Consider the following 18,984-nt stretch of genomic DNA (forward strand, 5'->3'; position numbering starts at 1 on the left):
TAAACACATCTTCTAAATGTCTATTTGACATCTGACAGGAAACGTCCTATAGACGTATTGCAGATGAGCAAACACTCTAAAAAATACGTCTTCCAGACATAAACGCACACATCAAATAGACTTCTCCGAGATGTACGTGTGCTATCAGTGTAGTAACCATGACAACAGTGACCAACGTAATATTAAAGATGGCGACGTCCATAAAACTGAAAAGTATTATCACTTTTGACATGACAAGAGACTAACTGAACCGCGAGTTCATCCATCAAAACTTCATTAACCAACAGCAGCATGTAATAAACACTTACTTAATAAACACTTTTGGTCATTAACGCACACAACTTCGACAGGAATCTGCAGAAAAACACACAAACCATCTCTTTCTGACTGAGCACAAACAAAATTAACGGTTCTATTTAAACAGTCACCCTACAATGCAGTGGTGTGATTGGCTGTCCCTTCGCGTGATCGGTGCGTGATAACTATGGTGGCCTGGATGCTTGTTAACCTAAATGCCTAAGAGTGTCCAGGAGATGGCGCAGTTGACTTTCCTCTTCTACAATAAGTATCAATTTACATTCATAATCAGCCTTACAATCGTTAAGTGTGCGCGGCTTAAATGTGTGTTACAGGTCACATCTCACATTCAGGGTCTGTCATATACGTCAGTGTTGGGTTAGTCATCATGGTGATCATCTTCTTCATGATGCTGATGGTGTGGTGTAGGAAGAGAAGCAAGAAACCACCAAGAGTTTCACAAACAGGCCTTTCACAGCAAGGTCAGATTTAGGGTTGCAAAGGGGCGGAAAATTTCTGGTAAATTTCTGGAAACTTTCAACGGGATCTTAACCTGGGGAATTTTGGAAATATTCCAATTTGGAAACTTAATAGTAATTTATGGGAATTTACGGGAATTTATGGGAATTAATTGGAAATTTTGGGAAATTTATATAAATGTATAATATTTATATAAAAAGTATCATATAAAAACAAATATAAACATTGTGTTGGTCATAACATGAAATAAGTTATTTATTTTTCACTTTCAATTAATTTGAATTTAGTAAATATGTAAAAATAAATATATTTTCATTGCAGCAATTATGTGTTATTTACTTCAGTGTCACATGATCCTTTAGAAATAATTCTAATACGCTAATTTGATACTTGGTTATTATCATTGTTGGAAACAGTTGTGCTGCTGAATATTTTTTGGAACCTGCAATACTATTTTCAGGATTTACTGATTAATAAAAAGTTAAAAAGAACAGATTTATTCAGAATCTTTTCTAACAGTATCACTTTAATATATATATATATATATAGTGCTACTATATAGCACTTTATTCAATAAATTGCTTAAAATCAAGCAGCTTTACAGTATCAAACATGAAGAACAATGTTAGTGCCTCATTTTTTTTACAAGCACAACTTCATTTCATACTATAAAGCGGCTATCCAGTGTCTTCATGTTTTCACCCATGGAGATCTTACCTCGACGAACTCAAACACACAAAATGAGTTAAAGACGTGGCTGCGTTTCACTCCAGTTTTAGACACGCACTCGCAAACTCCCCTAAACACTTCCCCTCGGATGAACTAACCCTTTAACATGTAAATCAGACGCGTTCGGTGTGAACGCAGCATCAGGCTCACAATCAACATGGATCTCAGAGATCAGACGCTGTAACTGTCACAGGTGAAGCTTTTATTAACACATTCCTGTATCTTCACATCATTCATCAGTTTGGAGAGTTAATCATGATGATCTTCCTCTTTCAGTTCATCATGGTGCTGGTAGGAATGTGATTGTGATCGCAGCGACATCTGGAGGATTATTCATCATCATCACCATCATCATCATCATCATCATATTTACAATGTAAATAAAAATCTATCAATAAAAAGTACATAAATATATTTTCAAACTAATTCATAAAGATATTTGATTATTAATTGTACATGAAACAATGAAATTACTTGTTTGTGTTTTTGACAGTCGGAAGAAAAGGATAAACAGAAGATCTATAAATGAGTACGAGGTGAGATGATCAAAGAATCACAGAAAATAGTACTAAAAGAATAAAATTAGCTTTTTTATATATTTAGAATTTTTTTTATGGCTGGTCCAACTTGTGTTCAAGTCATATCACATCATATGTTGGGAAATTATGAGACTGCTCAAACATCTCATAGCAAACTGACAGACACTGATTGAGATGTGAACTCACAATGTTTCAATGTTTGTATTGTAAGTCTTTCTCTCCGTTTCCCTGTAGAACGTTGATCCCAGTGCAGGCACATATGCAGCTCTTGACCTCAAGTCCAGATCATCTGACCCCTACGACACACTCACAGTGCGTGAAGCACTTTGAGGGACAAGTTTACAGATTATGTAAAGTTTAGGTTTAAAATCATGAATTGGTGCTTCTACATCAGTGTTATTCATCTATCATTTCCCTCTGATTTTTGGGATAACTTATGGGTAGGGTTAGGTTTAGGGGTAGGAATAGGGTTAAGACTAAATTGTCAGCCTGGAATGTTGTTCCAGGATCAACAAAATATGTTGACGTGCGTAAGTGAAATATCAAAAGCCACACATGCAAAAGAGTTTGTGCATTCAAAACTCATGTAATCTGTTAAATCATTTTCTCTGTCTGTCCCAGACATTCAAACATGTTCATCACAAACAGCATTACCAGCTTCACTTATTACTAACCAGACTGACTTTATTTCTGTCACATTTTCTATAGACTGTACTACACTCACATTTGTATCAATTAAGTGGGCAGAACACAGACTGATTTGAGGTTTGACTTACTAGTCATACGGTGCATAGCGTCTTAGATATGTTCTCTGAAAGAAGATCCGCTCCTATTCTGCTGGGGTGCAGGCCGTCATCACGGAAGAGCCTGGGTCGCTCCCAGAAAAGATTCCAATTATTTACAAAGAGCAGCTTCTGTTCATTACACCAAGACATTAACCATTCATCTAAAGCAAATAATCTACTGAACCTTTCATGTCCTTGTCGTTACGTTGTAAGCAGTCCAGACACAATGATCCTCGTCGCGGGCGATGTGCTGTGTACCGTCTCGATCAGGCTCCTGAAGTCCTGCTTCAGAACCTCCATCTGCCGCAGCCGGGTGTCGTTCACCCCAGACATCGAGAACACGAGCACCAGGAAAACAGTGACTGCACCTTACCTTTAGCTGAGGTAGTGTGGACATGATGGACGATTGAGTCTCCAATGACCACAGCGTTGCATCTCGTTTTGTGAAGAGAATAGAAGCAGTTTCACGTGGAGATGCCGAAGACCACGGGGTGGCGAAGGGGGAGAGGTCCGGTTCCAAGGCCTGGATCACGCCTTCCACTGCTGAAGCACCCACGGTCCCTGGTGTGTCGGTGCCAGTGTGAACGAGGGCTGGGAATAACGTGTTCTGGGTGCTCGGGCCCTGTGCAGATAAACACACAGGGTAGAGGAACCAGGACTGTTAATATCACGCTGCAAACTTGCAGCGGATTGGTAAGCGTCAGCCTGGGATGTTTCCTGCGCTGTTTGTCAATCCCGTAGCTCGGCCTGCTTCTCTAGTAGGTTGTGGATCTGCTTCTCCACGGCCTCCAGCTCCAACTGCACCGCATGCAGCTCGAACATGTCCTCACCTACACTCAAAGGTAGAGACACATCTGATAGCTTCGCCATTAGAATAGATGAATAATAATGTGAGTGAGAATTGCAAACAGCACAAATGCTAGTGAGGACACACTACTATTGCTAACGGGCTAAAGCTAGTAGCGGATGTTTGGGAAGTCAGATAAAACTAGCGATATCAAGGCAATCTGACTGTTTTTTTTTATATAGGAAAATGTCAGGGATCTGTTCACCCGCTGTAAAAGGAAAAAAAATAGGTTATGAATTTGATTTTAAGAAGAAAAACAGACAATTAGGAATCAACTTGACGCAGCTCCAACCCAAACAGATTGTCACCATTGTTGAGGTTTGTATGAAGATTGCTGATGTCTAAGTGTGTCATTTTTAACTTTTAAAAGTTTGACAATTTTACACAAATCACTTGTGTTACAAAAAGTTATCACATCATTTGAGTTTATTATTTCCTTCTCATATAACATTTCAATTCCAGAAGTAAGCAAAAATAAATAAATAAATGAACAGCTATTTAAACCAATTTAATGCAGTCATTTATCTGTTATTGAAACAGACATGTTGATCTGCTTTATCAATGCAGAATTGTTTTCTGAAAACATCTGCAATTGCTGAATAAGAAGCACCTCTACAAAATTCAAGGGTGAAGAGCTCAACTAAAGCAAATACTGATCTCCATTGTGGTGACCTCAAACTAAACATTTTCAGTAAGACATCAACATCTAAACTTTTGTTAATCTCATTAAGATCTTCTGTAGACATGTGACAGAAATAAAGTCAGTCTGGTTAGTAATAAGTGAAGCTGGTAATGCTGTTTGTGGAGTTGTTTAATCAGATCTTCAGAGATTTAATGTCTTTTATCTTCAGTTCATCTAAGGCTGTGGCTGAAGAAAGTTGTAGTTTGTGTTCTTATTTCTCTTTCTCTCAGTGTTTGTTCACAGCAGGTGTTTGAATGATTGAAAGAATGTTTCAGGAAACTGAACATTTTCATGTTCTTGGAATGTTACAAATCAACGTTCCTACAATGTTGAATTTTAGATCAAAATTAAGTTGAAAGAACATTTGAAGAAGATTATACCTTATAAAAAGTGTTCCTCTAGAACGAAAACTTTACATTCCCAGAACCAACACTGAATATTTAGAAAATTTAGACCTCAAGTCCGAGCTAACATGCATGACTGAATGAGCGCTGTGCTATGTCTGAACTGATTGCACTGTATTTTATTTATGTATCCTCTTTTTATTTTAAACTTATATTATTTTAATCAATTTTTATTTTCTACTTGTATTAACTGATTGCACTGTATTTACTGAACTGTTTTAATGCATTTTATCTTTTAATTCGTATGTATTTGTTTCCTTTTCATATGTAAAGCACATTGAATTTACATTGTGTATGAAATATTCTTTATAAATAAATGTGCCTTGCCTTGCAATTTTTAATCACAATTAATAACATTGTTGTGAGTTTTTAATATTTTTATATTGTAATAATTTCACTGTTACTCTTCAAATTAATGTAGAAACAACTTAAAGACAGTATATTGTAAATATTTGTTTAATGGTATCATTTCATGAGTGAAGGCCAGTATCAGTGATACACTGTAAAATGGGACTTTACTGGCTTAAAGAGTATTATTTTACAATAAATTACTTTAGTCAGAAATTTACAGTGAAATTTGGGTCATTTTCTTACGCATTACTGTTAATCATCAACAAAATGATCCTGACATCACAGTCATTTTTTACTATTCTAGTTTTACTGTGAAATGACATGATAAAATGGTCTTTAATCATGCCACTGTAAGAAATTATATTGTTTATTACTGTAATTGTGTTGAAGTCACCTCAATGGTGATCAGTGTCCATTAGCTTGGACCTTGTATATTCATATTAAAATGTCCAGACATGGTGAAGATACATATTTGGCTCTCGCTGCTTCTATAGTGTTAAACCACAATATTTCTCTACGCTGGCAGAATATAAAACCAAGAGGCCAGAGCTGATTCTTAGAAAATATATTTTTGACATTATTAACATACTCTTCCTGTTCTGATCTGAACTTTAGTATTAATATTGGCAAAGCTTATGAGCTCTTGCATCTCACTCGCTCTTCTTCTCTTCCTTTGATCTCATGCAACATTAATGTACTCAGATATATTTGGTTAAAGACTTGTTTATTGTTACTTTCTTACTTATTAAAAGCTGATTTTTACTTACAAATTGAATTAACAATTAATGATTTTATTGTTTTTATTATGCATTTTATTATTTACTTTACTGGTCAAATCTAAGAGGCGTTTTCTCATCGAACACCACATGGAAACACTCTGAATCATGTAAGATGAGCAATAAATGTCTTTTTTACTCTCAGATAAAAGAGCACAGTATTACTGGTATTTGAGTTTCAGAAAGTCAGAATAGCTTCTGAGAGTTTCAGACTGATTCTCTGAACTGAACTGATGAAGAAATTAGAAAGACTCGGGAGGCAAGATAACGAAACAATGATATTTGTTCTGTTATCACATGATCAGCTCATTCACACGTCACTGGTGTCTTTCAGCTCATCAAACAGAAACTGAAACAGGAACAAGAACAGGAAATACTACAGGAATATTACCCATAATTCAACTCACATCACAGGAAATTGGTTTGAACATTTGACTTTTAATATGTTTCGGTTCAGTCTATATTTTATTTTCATATGTTGTCCATAAGAGGTCAGTGTGGAGATGGATTGGTTGCTGAAACCCCCTGTAGTCTTTAATTGCACTGAAAAAAAAAAAAAAAATTGTGTTAAAGAGCATATAAACGTTTAAACTAATACATTTATTCAGGAAGAAAGGAATACGTTTTATGAAGGATGCATTCTCCATTCTGTTATAAAGTAAGATTTGTAGGCCTATAAAAGCTCTCGTGTGTCATGAAAGGAAGCGTATGACCAATAAAGTTTTTTTTTTTTTTTTTTTAGATATTAATTGTCCAAAGTCCTTTTGGTTTGCATTCCATTATGACACAATACAAAATAAATAAATAAAAATACTGAAAAGAAAAAAATAAAATACTGAAAGGAAAAAAGAAGCTTCGCTGCACAGACAAAACTGCTTGTGGTCAGTGTGTAGCATTAAAGTTCAGAGCTGAGCTCATTTCCTGAGTTTCACAGAGATGCATTTTCACACACATTGCCCCTCAACATCAAACGCACACAAAGACAATGTATGTTGGCTCAGTTGTTTGACTTTCATCACGAGAGATGAGAATCAAACAGACATTTATATTTCAGTTCTCTGTACATCAGGGAACTGATGTACAGAGAACATCAGAACGCCTGCTCAGTATTGGCTGAATCTGATCATATGATCAGCATGTGTTATGCTGACGCAGGAGCAGGCCAATACTGAGCCGATGTTCTGACGTAAACATGGAAGCGCTGGACGTAAACAACACATGAGAATAACACAGAAGAGAAGATATTGTTGAATAAAGTCATTATTTTTGTTTTGGTTTTGAAAGTGTTGATTATATTGCTGTCTATGGACGAGTCATATACCTCTCAGGTTTCATCAAAAATATCTTAATTTATGTTCTGAAGATGAACGAAGATGTTACAGGTGTAGAATGACATGAGGGTGAGTAATTAATGACAGAATTTTCATTTTTGGGTGAATTAACCCTTTAAATCACACTGTCATCAGAACAGGAAGTGACTGATGGTTGTCATTGGCAACATAACTTTCAATAATCCTCACATCCTTCTTTTTTCCATTTTTTTCCCCCTAGTCTTTTATTTAATCATTCTGTAAACCGGTTTCTATTATGATTCTTTTGACTGTTTCAGTTGTGATTATCGTCACAGTGGAGGCTTTGGTTTTACTCCTGATAGCAGTTCCACTGATTACAGTGTATGTGAGAAATAAAAAGAAGAAGAAAGGTAATATTTTACACTAAAGTAATTTTTCTTATGTTTCAGCATTTTTGGCATACAACAAATGACTGAAGATTGCCTAGAGTTGGAATTTGGATGGCAATAACGGATCTTATAATTATGAACTATATGATAATTGAAGAAGTGAGTATCTAACATTGATCTATTTCACAGGTCTGCTGGAAGAGTTTAATCCAGTGTTTTATGAACAGGTGAGTGATCAGAAACTGATGATTATGGTTATTTATTGAACTCGAAGTGTTTTACAGCAGTAATTGTGTTAGCAGATTCACTGAAACACAGATTTTGTTTCTTTCTCAACACTGTAATGACACTGAAACAGAAACTGTTTTTTTACTGATCTTCAGTACTTTGACATTGAATCTCCAGCAATTTGTGTGTGAATGATCATATTTCTGTGTTAAAACTGTAAATAGAGATATTTTCTCTGTTAACTAACTTAATAATGTTTCCTGTGATTGTAGATCAAAGATGCTGAACGTCACTGTGATCCAGAGGACAGAGACACAATTACAACTGTATTTTACAGATGTGTTTCATAAACTATTGTCATAATATAATTATAATATAATATAATATAATATAATATAATATAATATAATATAATAAATTATAATATGTCACATTTCTAGTTTTTATTTTTTATCTGTTTCTCTGGTCTGTTCATTTTTAAGTTTCATTGTTTATTTTCTACTCTTTTAACAGGTTGTTTGCACATGACGTCACAGGGTGCCGCAAAATGCAGATGGAGGGCTGGAAGTGATTTTCTACATAGGGAAGCACTATGAAATGCCTATGTTCCCTTTCGAGAGGGAACACCCTCTGCGTTTGAAACGCTATGGGAACATCACACGTGACCCAGTGTCTGAAAGCCAAATATACAACAACTCCAAATCCTATTGGACGGCGACAGCCTATGACGTAATATGGCTTGACCCGGAAGTATAAAAGGAGCCCCTGGAGAAACAGTCAGTATATTTTCGTCTTTGTGATCGCGATTGTATCGACTCCGGTAAGGGAATATATAATATGCCTTACAAACGTTCAAGAGAGTGTGTTCATCCGTGTCCCAGGTTTTAACACTTGATATACACATTTCTGGGCGTTTTCTGTCTGGAGAGGAGCGCATAGACAGTGCTTGAGGGCGCTGTCTGTGTGTTTGTCTGTTGTTTACTGTGAGCGTCTTCATATCGGGACACTCCGTTCTCATTTGGCACTCTTCTCGAGGGAAGAGGTGTCCGCATCTGTGCCTGTGATTCTGGCCCCGTTTGTGCTGAGGCAAAACGGTGGCTGCAATCATGGGGCTTGCAGGTGAGCTCATTGGGAAGTTTGAGAGAGTTGTATTCTCTCTCAGCCCCCCCGGGGCTGACAAGAATGAGTTGTTGGATGACGATGACATCCATGTTTGACATCATCGCGTCCGGCAGCGAACGCTCCTCTGGCTGCTGTGAAGGCGCAGCTGCTGGTGTTTTTGGGACGTGCTTCTGGCAGGCTGCTGCTGCTGTGAGGGCACGTTAAGAAAGGGGCCGCACGCGGATGGCTTGACGAGCAGTTCCTTTCTGTCCATGAACGCTGCAGCTCCCATAAGCTTGTCATTCCTTTCTGATCTCTACGTTTCAGATCGGGAGGGCATGGAAAAACCCCTAGCCATTCAAATTTGTATCTGAGCACCAGACAGACGGAAGGAGGAAGAAGCGTGAGTGAGACGGGTGATCGATTGTAAACACCGCTGCGTTTGTAATCGATCCCCCAGCTACAAAAGGGCGATTTATATCTACCCTCTCCTCTTCTTCTTCCACCTCATATATATATGCATGTATATATATTTTATAGACATATATCATGCTCAGATACTTCTTATGGTCAGGCTTATGGCGGGGCCCATAGTGATTATTTCTGTCGGCCCGCTTTTTCGGTTTGATAATGAGAGGATATTTTAGGCTTAAAAGAACCCTAGATTCTATCCTTTCATGTTGAGAAAAAGGAGTATTAGGAATCTTCAGTCTTTTAGCCGCAGGAAGATAAGCTGTGTCTATATTTTATGTTTTTAAAATAAGACCTTGTTTTCCTGTATAGTTTTCTGAGCATGTAGTTAATCAGGAGGCTGGCCCATCTCGAGCTGAGGCTCTGAGACAGGGCCAGAGGTCCAGTATGGACCCATACTGGACCTCTTCGGATCAAGGTGCAGAGATGGCTGGACTCAAGGAGGAAAAGCAGGTTTTAAAGGAGGTGATCAATCACATACGCCAGTAGCATCGGTAATCGATTTGGTTTTAACTACATCAGCCTCCTTGAGTCTGGGTTTCTACTCTAGTTGAGCTAAATAGCTACCTAGTATCTAGGTTGGTTCTATTTTGCTCCTAGAACCCTAATGGCCACTAGACTAACGCTGTATGTCTTAAAGGTTTTAGGCCCTCTGGGTCGCCTTTTTTGAACATACTAGCATATGTTGTAGTGTAATCCTCTCACTAGAGAGCTATCAGTATCCTACTGAATACACTTCTTTGCTTTAAACACTGCCACAAGCTGATGCCATGTGTTCGCTGAGGTCATAGGCCCATCAAAGGCCTTCCTTAGTGCGTGTTGGCGTACGTTGTACTCCTCTTGCTTTAAAGAGTAAAAAGTTTCTTTTACCAAGTACATTGCTCATTGGATTGTGTTAGGTGGATTGTTATGTGTTCACTTTAACGTTTAACTGCTGTTACTAAGTCATATGTCCTGCTCCCAGCAAGAGAGGTGTTCAAGGTGGCCCTTTCAGTCCAACATGGAATGTCCTACTAATATGACAAAATGCTTTTCGTATGTGAGTCATGCTCCATATAAAGCTACTATCATCATGTAGGCCCCTTTCTGGCCTCTATGATTATGTGCCCACAGTATGGTCTACCTGTTAGGTCGAGCTCTGTACTTCCCTGCTAGGGTTGTCTGTGTAATAGTGCTTAGCTCCCTAAGCTGATCATGGGTTGTAGGCCTCCATGAGGCCTCCTCCTGAGGATCAGCCCTAGGCTGGTTTGTGCTCCAATGTATCAGGGTTTCTAGCAGCCTCCTCAGGCAAATAATCAGGTGCTGAGTAGATCCTAGGATGAGCGGATTATACTCCCATCAATACGAGGGTTTATAGTTCTGCTCTCCAGGATGCCCTTCTCTACGCATGGGTTTAAGTTTCCCTTCTTGCAGTCACTCTTATCTGCTTTCTTCTCTGAAGATTCTGAAGAAATACTGTCTCTGGAGATTCTGTATTCAAGACTAAGACTAAGTTTGTCCTTCATCAGACAGGTCAGCCTCCCTGGTGGCATTGGGGGTAACTTTGTTCCCCTCTAGTGACTGGCCAGGGCTCCTTTTGGTTCCCTGGCCACATTCCCTTTAAGGAACCATTTTTCCTTGGAAAAGTTGGTCCCAGATGCCTTGAGCGGCCTTGGTAGTCTTTCTATGGAAGGCCTCCTTGAGGCTTAGCTTGGGCTGTTGGCATTAGGGAATGCTGTCACTGACAGCCTGGTGTGACCCCAGGGGGAGTTGCTAAGCGTTTCCTCGAAACAGCTTGACCTTTGTCTCAGCCATATTATTTGGCATGCACTCTCCTTAAGCATGGCGGCGTGGGTATATCGTTCCCCATAGCATTTTTAAATGCAGAGCGAGTTCCCTTTCGAAAGGGAACGTCTCAGGTTACATGGTTACATACGTAACCCATGGTTACATGGGTAACCAAGGGTGCCTGCTGCCTGCTGAACAGTCCCTCAAGACGATAGATACTGACTGTTTCTCCAGGCGCTCCTTTATACTTCCGGGTTGTGCCATATTACATCATAGGCTGTCGTTGGCCAATAGGGATTGGAGTTGTTGGATATTTGGCTTTCAGACACCGTGTCACATGTGACGTTCCCCATAGCATTTCAAACGCAGAGTCTCGTTCCCTGGTTCTCAGGGAACCATGGTTACATGCGTAACCTGAGACGTTTTGCATTGTTTTGCATCGTTTTGCATTGCAACACACTGAAGTCATTCCCATATGTACGGGGAAATCACGCCTTAAGTCTCATACTTAAGGGAAAAACTTGAGGTGCTTTACGCAACCAGTTGATGACAGGCAAATATTCCAACTCAGTAGAAAAATTGCTCCTCTTTATAACTTAAGGATTGCATCCAACATATGTTGTGATTTTCTCTTTATACCTCTCTTGCAATAGTGTCTAAACCAGTACATTAGGGACTTTTCTCTATCTTGTCCATTCTGCTTTTCACTTCCTACCCTCCATCTGAATTTTGTGCGTCATCAAAATCATATGATTGCAAACGGACAATTAGTTCAGTCCTCCCTCTGTCTCTCTCTGTTTGTTTCTCTGGTTTATAATTGATTGTTTTCGTTTGGTTCAGGTGTGTCTTGTTAATTAGTTCTCCTCAGTTCTCTGTCTATTTAAGCACTCAGTTTCAGTTGGTTTCTTGTTCTGCCGTGAAAGTTTAGTTGGTTGTGTTTCTTTCTCCTGTAAATCCCTGTGAGTAATAATTAAAGACTGTTTCAAGGATCTCTCGTATTCATGAGCTATCAACTACAGCTGTCAGTGACTATAATATAATATAATATAATATAATATAATATAATATAATACTTTTATAAGCATATTAAAAACCAAGAGGACCATCATCAACCTTCTTGTTATTAATTATATAGAATTTTATTGAATATTAGCATATATTACCATGCTAATACATCAGAATCAAGCTGGTTTTGTCTGTTTTTTTATTTATTTATTTATTTTTTTTTTTTTTTATTGTGATTATCATTGTTGCTGCAGTTTTACAGTTGATCCTGATATGTTTACAGCTGATGTTTACAAATATGGAACATATAAATATAATAAATGAAACTTTTTTTTTTTTCCAAATCTGAATATGTCTCATCATGAGAAACTTGCATTCTGCAATTTAATAGACAAATTACACCATATTATGATGTTAATATTTTATAATAATTAGTAATATTTTAGACTTGAATAAAGCCAGTTGATTTAGATTTACCATTCTTTCCATTCTTACCATTAGGCCTTTTGACATTCAATGTCATGAGAGAGACAGTATTTCACCAAAAGAGATCTAAAAATATTATATCCAGTGCATGCAGTTTATACATATTTGAGGTGATTAAAGTGAGTTTAGCGTTGAACACGAGAGGAACGCTGTACCACGACTGACCAGTAACTACTTGACACTAGTGAAACATCACAAATGTGTGACATCACACATCACACATCACAGATGTGGTTAGAGAGACAGAAGGGGAAGGAAATGTTCTTTTCAGTACCTGGTGCCTCATTGTTCACTCAGTACGGAAGAGAACGACAGTAACGTTTGTCACACAGAATTTGGTAATTTATTTAAGAGAAACTCTTGTCAAAGTTGATCATGTGGGACGTTCTGCTGCTCTTTTCCAGCATCTGTACAGGTGAGTTTGAGACTCTGAGCTCTTTTACACACAGTTTGACATGATCTCTTGATTATCACATGATCATCAGACTCATATGAATGATATTTGTAAGTTATTATTCTGGCCTGCTGATGTCTCTTGCTCACACGTAACAGCTCTATATAATGATATTTGTGTTTCAGCTGTTGTTGTAGGAGCTCCAGATACAGTTACAGGACACAGAGGAGAGAGAGTTGAGATCAGATGCTCATATCAATCTGGATATGAATTCAATTCAAAGTATTTTTGTAAAGGGCAGTGTCAGTACATTGGAAATAAAGACATCATGGTTAAATCAGGATTTCCAGCTAAAGACGAGAGATTCTCTCTGACTGACGACAAGAAGAACAGAGTTTTCACCGTCACCATCACTGATCTGAGAACAGAGGATGAAGGACAATACTGGTGTGCTGTAAGGAGGACTTTAACTGATGTCTTCTCAGAGATTATATTGCTGGTTAAACAGAGTAAGTGATTCTTGTAACATACAAATGTATCTACAGTAGAAATGTAGATGGAAATCTGTCAGCAGCTTCATGTTATTATATAAAAGTCAATGTACTGCTTAATTCATGGTTAATGCAGCTTTCAGATGAGTGTACTAATATATGAATGTAATAACATTTGATTTTTCCTTTCAACCTTCAGAAGAAAAGGCCACTGAAGTTTCAACGATCAGCTCATTTTCAGTCAGGAGTGAATCAGAAATGAATCCGTCCAGCAGAATCACAGACCATCGGATCTCCTCGACAGGTCACTTCATCTCTTTCTCATACTCAACATCTTTTAATCATTTAATATTCTTCATATCTGGATGATATCTGTTATTTCCTCACCTGACACATCTGACCGTCTGTCAGAACAGGAAGTGAAAGGTCAGACAGATGGTTTTCATGGCAACATGACTTTCATTAGTCCACATAACTTGTGATTTATTTTCTGATTACTCTTTTTTTCCTCTTGTGTTTTTCAGATTCAGTTGGGATTAACACTGCAGAGGCTTTGGTTTATACTGATTATAGAGTCTGTATGAAAGAAAAAGAAGAATAAAGGTAATATTTTACACTAAATACTCGGATGGGTTTGGGATGACATGCATGAGGACTAAAATAAAGGATCTTATAATTATGAACTATAATTGAAGAAGTGAGTATCTAACATTGATCTATTTCACAGGTCTGCTGGAAGAGTTTAATCCAGTGTTTTATGAACAGGTGAGTGATCAGAAACTGATGATTATGGGTATTTATTGAACTCGAGGTTTACAGCAGTAATTGTGTTAGGAGTTTCTCTGAAACAATCATAATTTATTTCTTGCTCAACACTGTAACAGTACTGAAACAGAGACTGTAATGGCAGTGATTTTCAGACACTGGATCTCCATCAGTGTGTGAGTGAATTATTATATTTATGTGTTAAAACTTTAAACGATTTTAAACTAACTTTAAACAGATTTATTTTCTATTAACTATCTCTTGTTTCTGTGACTGTAGATCAAAGACACTGAACGTCACTGTAATCCAGAGGACAGAGACACAATTACAACTGTATTTTACAGCTCTGGATCATAAACTATTATGAGAATCAAGCACTCCATCATGAACTCCTCAACACAAAAGAGTTTATTAATAATATAATATAATATAATATAATATAATATAATACAATATAATATAATATAATATAATATAATATAATATAATATAATATAATATAATATAATCAAGCTTGTTTTGTCTGTTCATTATAGTTCAGAAAGATCAGATTCATCTTCATGACTTATTTATTTGGTCTTTTATTTTTATTGTTTATTTCTTTTATTTGAACAGGGAGAACGCATAATAAAACATTAACCCTGTATATAACAATGAGAGATGCATTGCACCAGGTTTTAGCAACTTGCTATTTTCCACCCGTAGTCCCTGAAGAGCTATTGTAATTATCAATAGCTCTTCAATTATTGTAATTATCATTAGTTTTACATTTGATTCTGTTATGTTTACAGCTGACATACACAAATATGGATCATATAATAAATGTAAATGTTTTCTTAGAAACAAAAGCTAAATATATATCTCATGAGATACTTTAAAGGTACAATATGTAATAATTTTGTCCACTAGAGGTTGCTAGAAGCCCATTCAAAACAAAGGTGTAGCTTGATGACACCAAGTTTTAGAGCGGAATCTTGGGACATGTGGTCTTTACCTCAACGGATGGTGCAAAAGAATAGGGATTGGACTTGGGAAGAAATCATGTTCATGGATGCGATTATTAATGTTACTGTAGTATGAAGCAGAGCAGGACCGAGTGTTGTGGAGCTGAACGAGGAGCTGGAGCGATTGATCAACACACGCCTCACGAGCAGCAGGACTTTTATTATGCCACAGTCGTCGGCGCCGCTTGCGCTTTTCCGGTCATGAGTATGAGGAAACGCAGCTCTGTTTATCATATTAGATACATTTGAGTGTGTTGAAAATGGTGTTATAACGTTACTCTGTGCGTTCACTCGGCGGCTGCTGTGAGTCACTGTTACACACTGCAGTAAGATAGATCGATTTTACAATATCATATTAAATGCTGGATGGCTTGTGTTGATAAATGGCATGAAATAAATTTTAAAACGTATTGTATGATGGAGAAAATGCTATATTATTGTTACTAAAAATAAAGCTGCATCTGATTATGCTATGTTAGCTACTTGATAAAATAGTGTTTTTCTCTGAGGCATGGTAAATCGAAAAAAAAGACTAAACATGATGAGCTATATAATAAAAATCTGTTTTCTGTATATAAATATATCAAAACAGTTGTTCCCTTTTCTATTAAAACGTGTAATAGCCTATATTAAATCGTCTTGTGGTATTTCCATGGTTTCTACAAAATCAAACCAGAAACCGAGGGTAATGCGGGTATGACGCCAGTGACAGGCGACTCCTCACACGTCCCGGAGCCTTGGTTAAAATTGCAGTTTTCACACGATTTACAAATTGCAAACATTTGGGATATTTTAAGTACTCAAGTGAACAAAATATATAACACTGGCCTAGTGGTTTTTGGATATTGTACTGCAAAAATATTACATATTGTACCTTTAATGGACAAATAAAATCATGTTATTCTTGATTGCAAGCGAAACATATTTTATTTCATTAATATTTTGACTTTGTCTGTAGTCATTAAAGGGGTCATAAACTGCATTGTTTTAATTATTATTTCATAGTGTTTCTTGTGATAACATAATAATGTTAGTATTTTTTTTTTTTTTTTTTTTTTTTTTTTTTTTACATAAAAAATTGTCATAATTTAGAAATCAAAGGCTATTTTCAACCCTGAGTTTAGCCCTCTGATTTGGATGCTGTGTTTTAAGGGGCGTGTCTCTGTGAGACTTCAGTGTAAACGCCCACTGCTGTGATTGGCTGATATCTTTCCATTTGAAATCAGTCTTACATGTGGAAATGGTGCTGCCAGGCAGTTAAACCCCCACTGTGAAAACTTTACCACGTTTTTGTTATTAGGGCCTACAGCTGTCACGATTACCTAATCATGAAAAATGTTGATTATAGTACTATACTGAGGATCTACTCCTGCTGTATATGTAGCTGTATATCCTGCTAAATCATTGCAAGCAGCATTAATGGTACAGGCATTTTGGAGGCTCCCAAAAGCAACTGCCATTGGAGATGCTAATTTTTCAGAATGTTTTTATCAACAAAATACTAGGAGGACTTTTTTTGCTTCAGTCAAACATGAAATGTCTGTGGCAGTTACTTAAACAGAAGGTGAAACTACAGCCACAGGAAGAGCACAAACTACACAAACTACATTTCCAACAATGCAACTCTTCTCCCACAGCTCATATGATGATGAAAGAGTAATCTTAAGGTTCAAGCAATTGTTCTGCATTATTTATTATTTCTGTTCAACAAAATTATCATTCACATGCTGTTGATCACCACAGAAAATAACCCTAACAAGCATTTCTTATTCACCCCAAAGCTTTTTCATGTCTCCTTCAAAGTTTGGCAAGGATTGTTTCTTTAAAATGTTTGACTTTTTCTTTCTATATGTGGATGGTATTTAACATGTGATTAACATGCTTTGAAATATATATTTAATAATAATAATTTAGTAGTAGAAAAACAGCAAAAGGGCAACAGAAAAGAACTCAAGCATGTTAAAGACAGAAACAGAGAGGACAGGAAACAGGTTGTGGTTCATGAATAATTTCCTGGTCAAAACTGAGAGGCGTTTTCACACCTAACACCACGTAGACACACAGTTGGACTTTCATCACATAAGACAAGCAACAGACATATTGTTTTACTATCTGACAGATGAGCACAGCCCAGTCAACAATTTAAACTCAAAGTGATCTCACCATGTGGTCACAGTGGTTCACTATTATTGCAAAAACTGCACAGAGTATGTTCTCGCTGAATTGCTCCCAAATTTAAGATTGTTGACTAAAAGCAGAATACCCCTTAGTTCAAAAATTTGGTTGTTAATCCTTTATTCCCCAAACTTCACATATTGTTCCCTTCATATGTTTGTGTGCCCATATAATCTTAGTGTAAATGGTAAACAGATTTGGCTTCCTGTCTGCTATAGAGGGGCTCAGAGAGGATAATAAATTAAATTAAACAAAACACAGGAAAATGCTTTTCCTGCCCCCTAGAGGGCAGACAAATAAATGAACATACATGCACATGTAACATGGTTGTGTAATTTTATCTTACACCTAAGACCTGTAAGGGAAAAAAAGAGAAGAACATAAGAACAAACTGATTGGGTGTGTAAGTACTTTTTATTTTATTTTTTATTTTGCTGAAGACTACACATCATATTTCCCCTCTTTCTTAAAGGGTTAGTTCACCCAAAAATGACAATTCTTACTCTCATGTCGTTTCACACCCGTAAGACCTTCGTTTAACTTCGGAACACAAATTAAGATATTTTTGATGAAATCCGATGGCTCAGTGAGGCCTCCATAGGGAGCAATGACATTTCCTCTCTCAAGATCCATAATGGTACTAAAAACATATTTAAATCAGTTCATGTGAGTACAGTGGTTCAATATTAATATTATAAAGCGACGAGAATATTTTTGGAGCGCCAAAAAAACCAAATAATAACGACTTATTTAGTGATGGTCGATTTCAAAACACTGCTTCAGGAAGATTCGGAGCACAAATGAATCAGTGTTTCAAATCATGATTCAGATCGCGTGTCAAACTGCCAAACGGCTGAAATCACGTGACTTTGGCGCTCCGAACAACAGATTCGACACACTGATTCATTTGTGCTCCGATGCTTCATGAAGCAGTGTTTTGAAATCGGCCATCACTATATAAGTCATTATTTCAAAAATATTCTCGTCACTTTATAATATTAATATTGAACCACTGTACTCACATGAACTGATTTAAATATGTTTTTAGTACATTAATGGATCTTGAGAGAGGAAATGTCATTGCTCCCTATGGAGGCCTCACGGAGCTATCGGATTTCAACTAAAATATCTTAATTTGTGTTCTGAAGATTAATGAAGGTCTTACGGGTGTGAAACGGCATGAGGGTGAGTAATAAATGACAGAATTTTAATTTTTGGGTGAACTAACCCTTTAACTGTTGTGCATTGGAAGTACTGAGTTAAAGTCCTCCTGTGGTGAAAATCAAGTGTTTAATGTTGTTTACATGTCTATGTGGTGTTTTTAATATGCTTTAAGACAAACCATGTGCAAATTCATAAGTCAGCACCATTGCTGAGTATTTTATGTTTGAAACTGCAGTGATCTAAAGAAAGTCTCAAACCTGTGGTTTAAATCGTGGGTTTTTGTGACGTCACAGACTACCTTGTAACCAGTCAAGACAACGTGCTGGCAGGCTTTAGCATATCGGTGCATTCCAAATGGGATA

General features: G+C 37.0%; 1 protein-coding gene and 1 long non-coding RNA gene across 6 annotated transcripts in view; both read left to right on the forward strand.

Moving 5' to 3' along the window:
• LOC125271244 (polymeric immunoglobulin receptor-like) overlaps window positions 1-18,984 on the forward strand; it is a 477,349-nt gene that overhangs the window by 8,015 nt on the left and 450,350 nt on the right. Inside the window, exons 4-10 of one of the 5 annotated variants that reach the window (XR_007185541.1) lie at window positions 13,209-13,532; window positions 13,714-13,818; window positions 13,926-13,940; window positions 14,039-14,117; window positions 14,242-14,279; window positions 14,399-14,455; window positions 14,559-14,791. Coding sequence is in view for 2 of the 5 variants with exons in the window: in XM_048195296.1 (XP_048051253.1) it covers window positions 13,209-13,532; window positions 13,714-13,818; window positions 13,926-13,940; window positions 14,039-14,115 (521 nt within the window). In the remaining 3 variants the exon portion in view is untranslated. Of the gene's footprint in view, window positions 1-13,208; window positions 13,533-13,713; window positions 13,819-13,925; window positions 13,941-14,038; window positions 14,118-14,241; window positions 14,280-14,398; window positions 14,456-14,558; window positions 14,792-18,984 lie in introns of those variants that run through there. The other 4 variants (XR_007185542.1, XR_007185543.1, XM_048195296.1 and 1 more) reach the window with 4 other exon arrangements.
• On the forward strand, window positions 1,605-4,435 carry LOC125271319. Its single transcript, XR_007185557.1, has 3 exons — window positions 1,605-1,699; window positions 1,783-1,882; window positions 2,000-4,435. It is a non-coding gene; the product is annotated as an uncharacterized LOC125271319 (long non-coding RNA).

Source organism: Megalobrama amblycephala, linkage group LG7 (genome assembly GCF_018812025.1).
Source record: "Megalobrama amblycephala isolate DHTTF-2021 linkage group LG7, ASM1881202v1, whole genome shotgun sequence".
NCBI lineage: Eukaryota > Metazoa > Chordata > Actinopteri > Cypriniformes > Xenocyprididae > Megalobrama > Megalobrama amblycephala.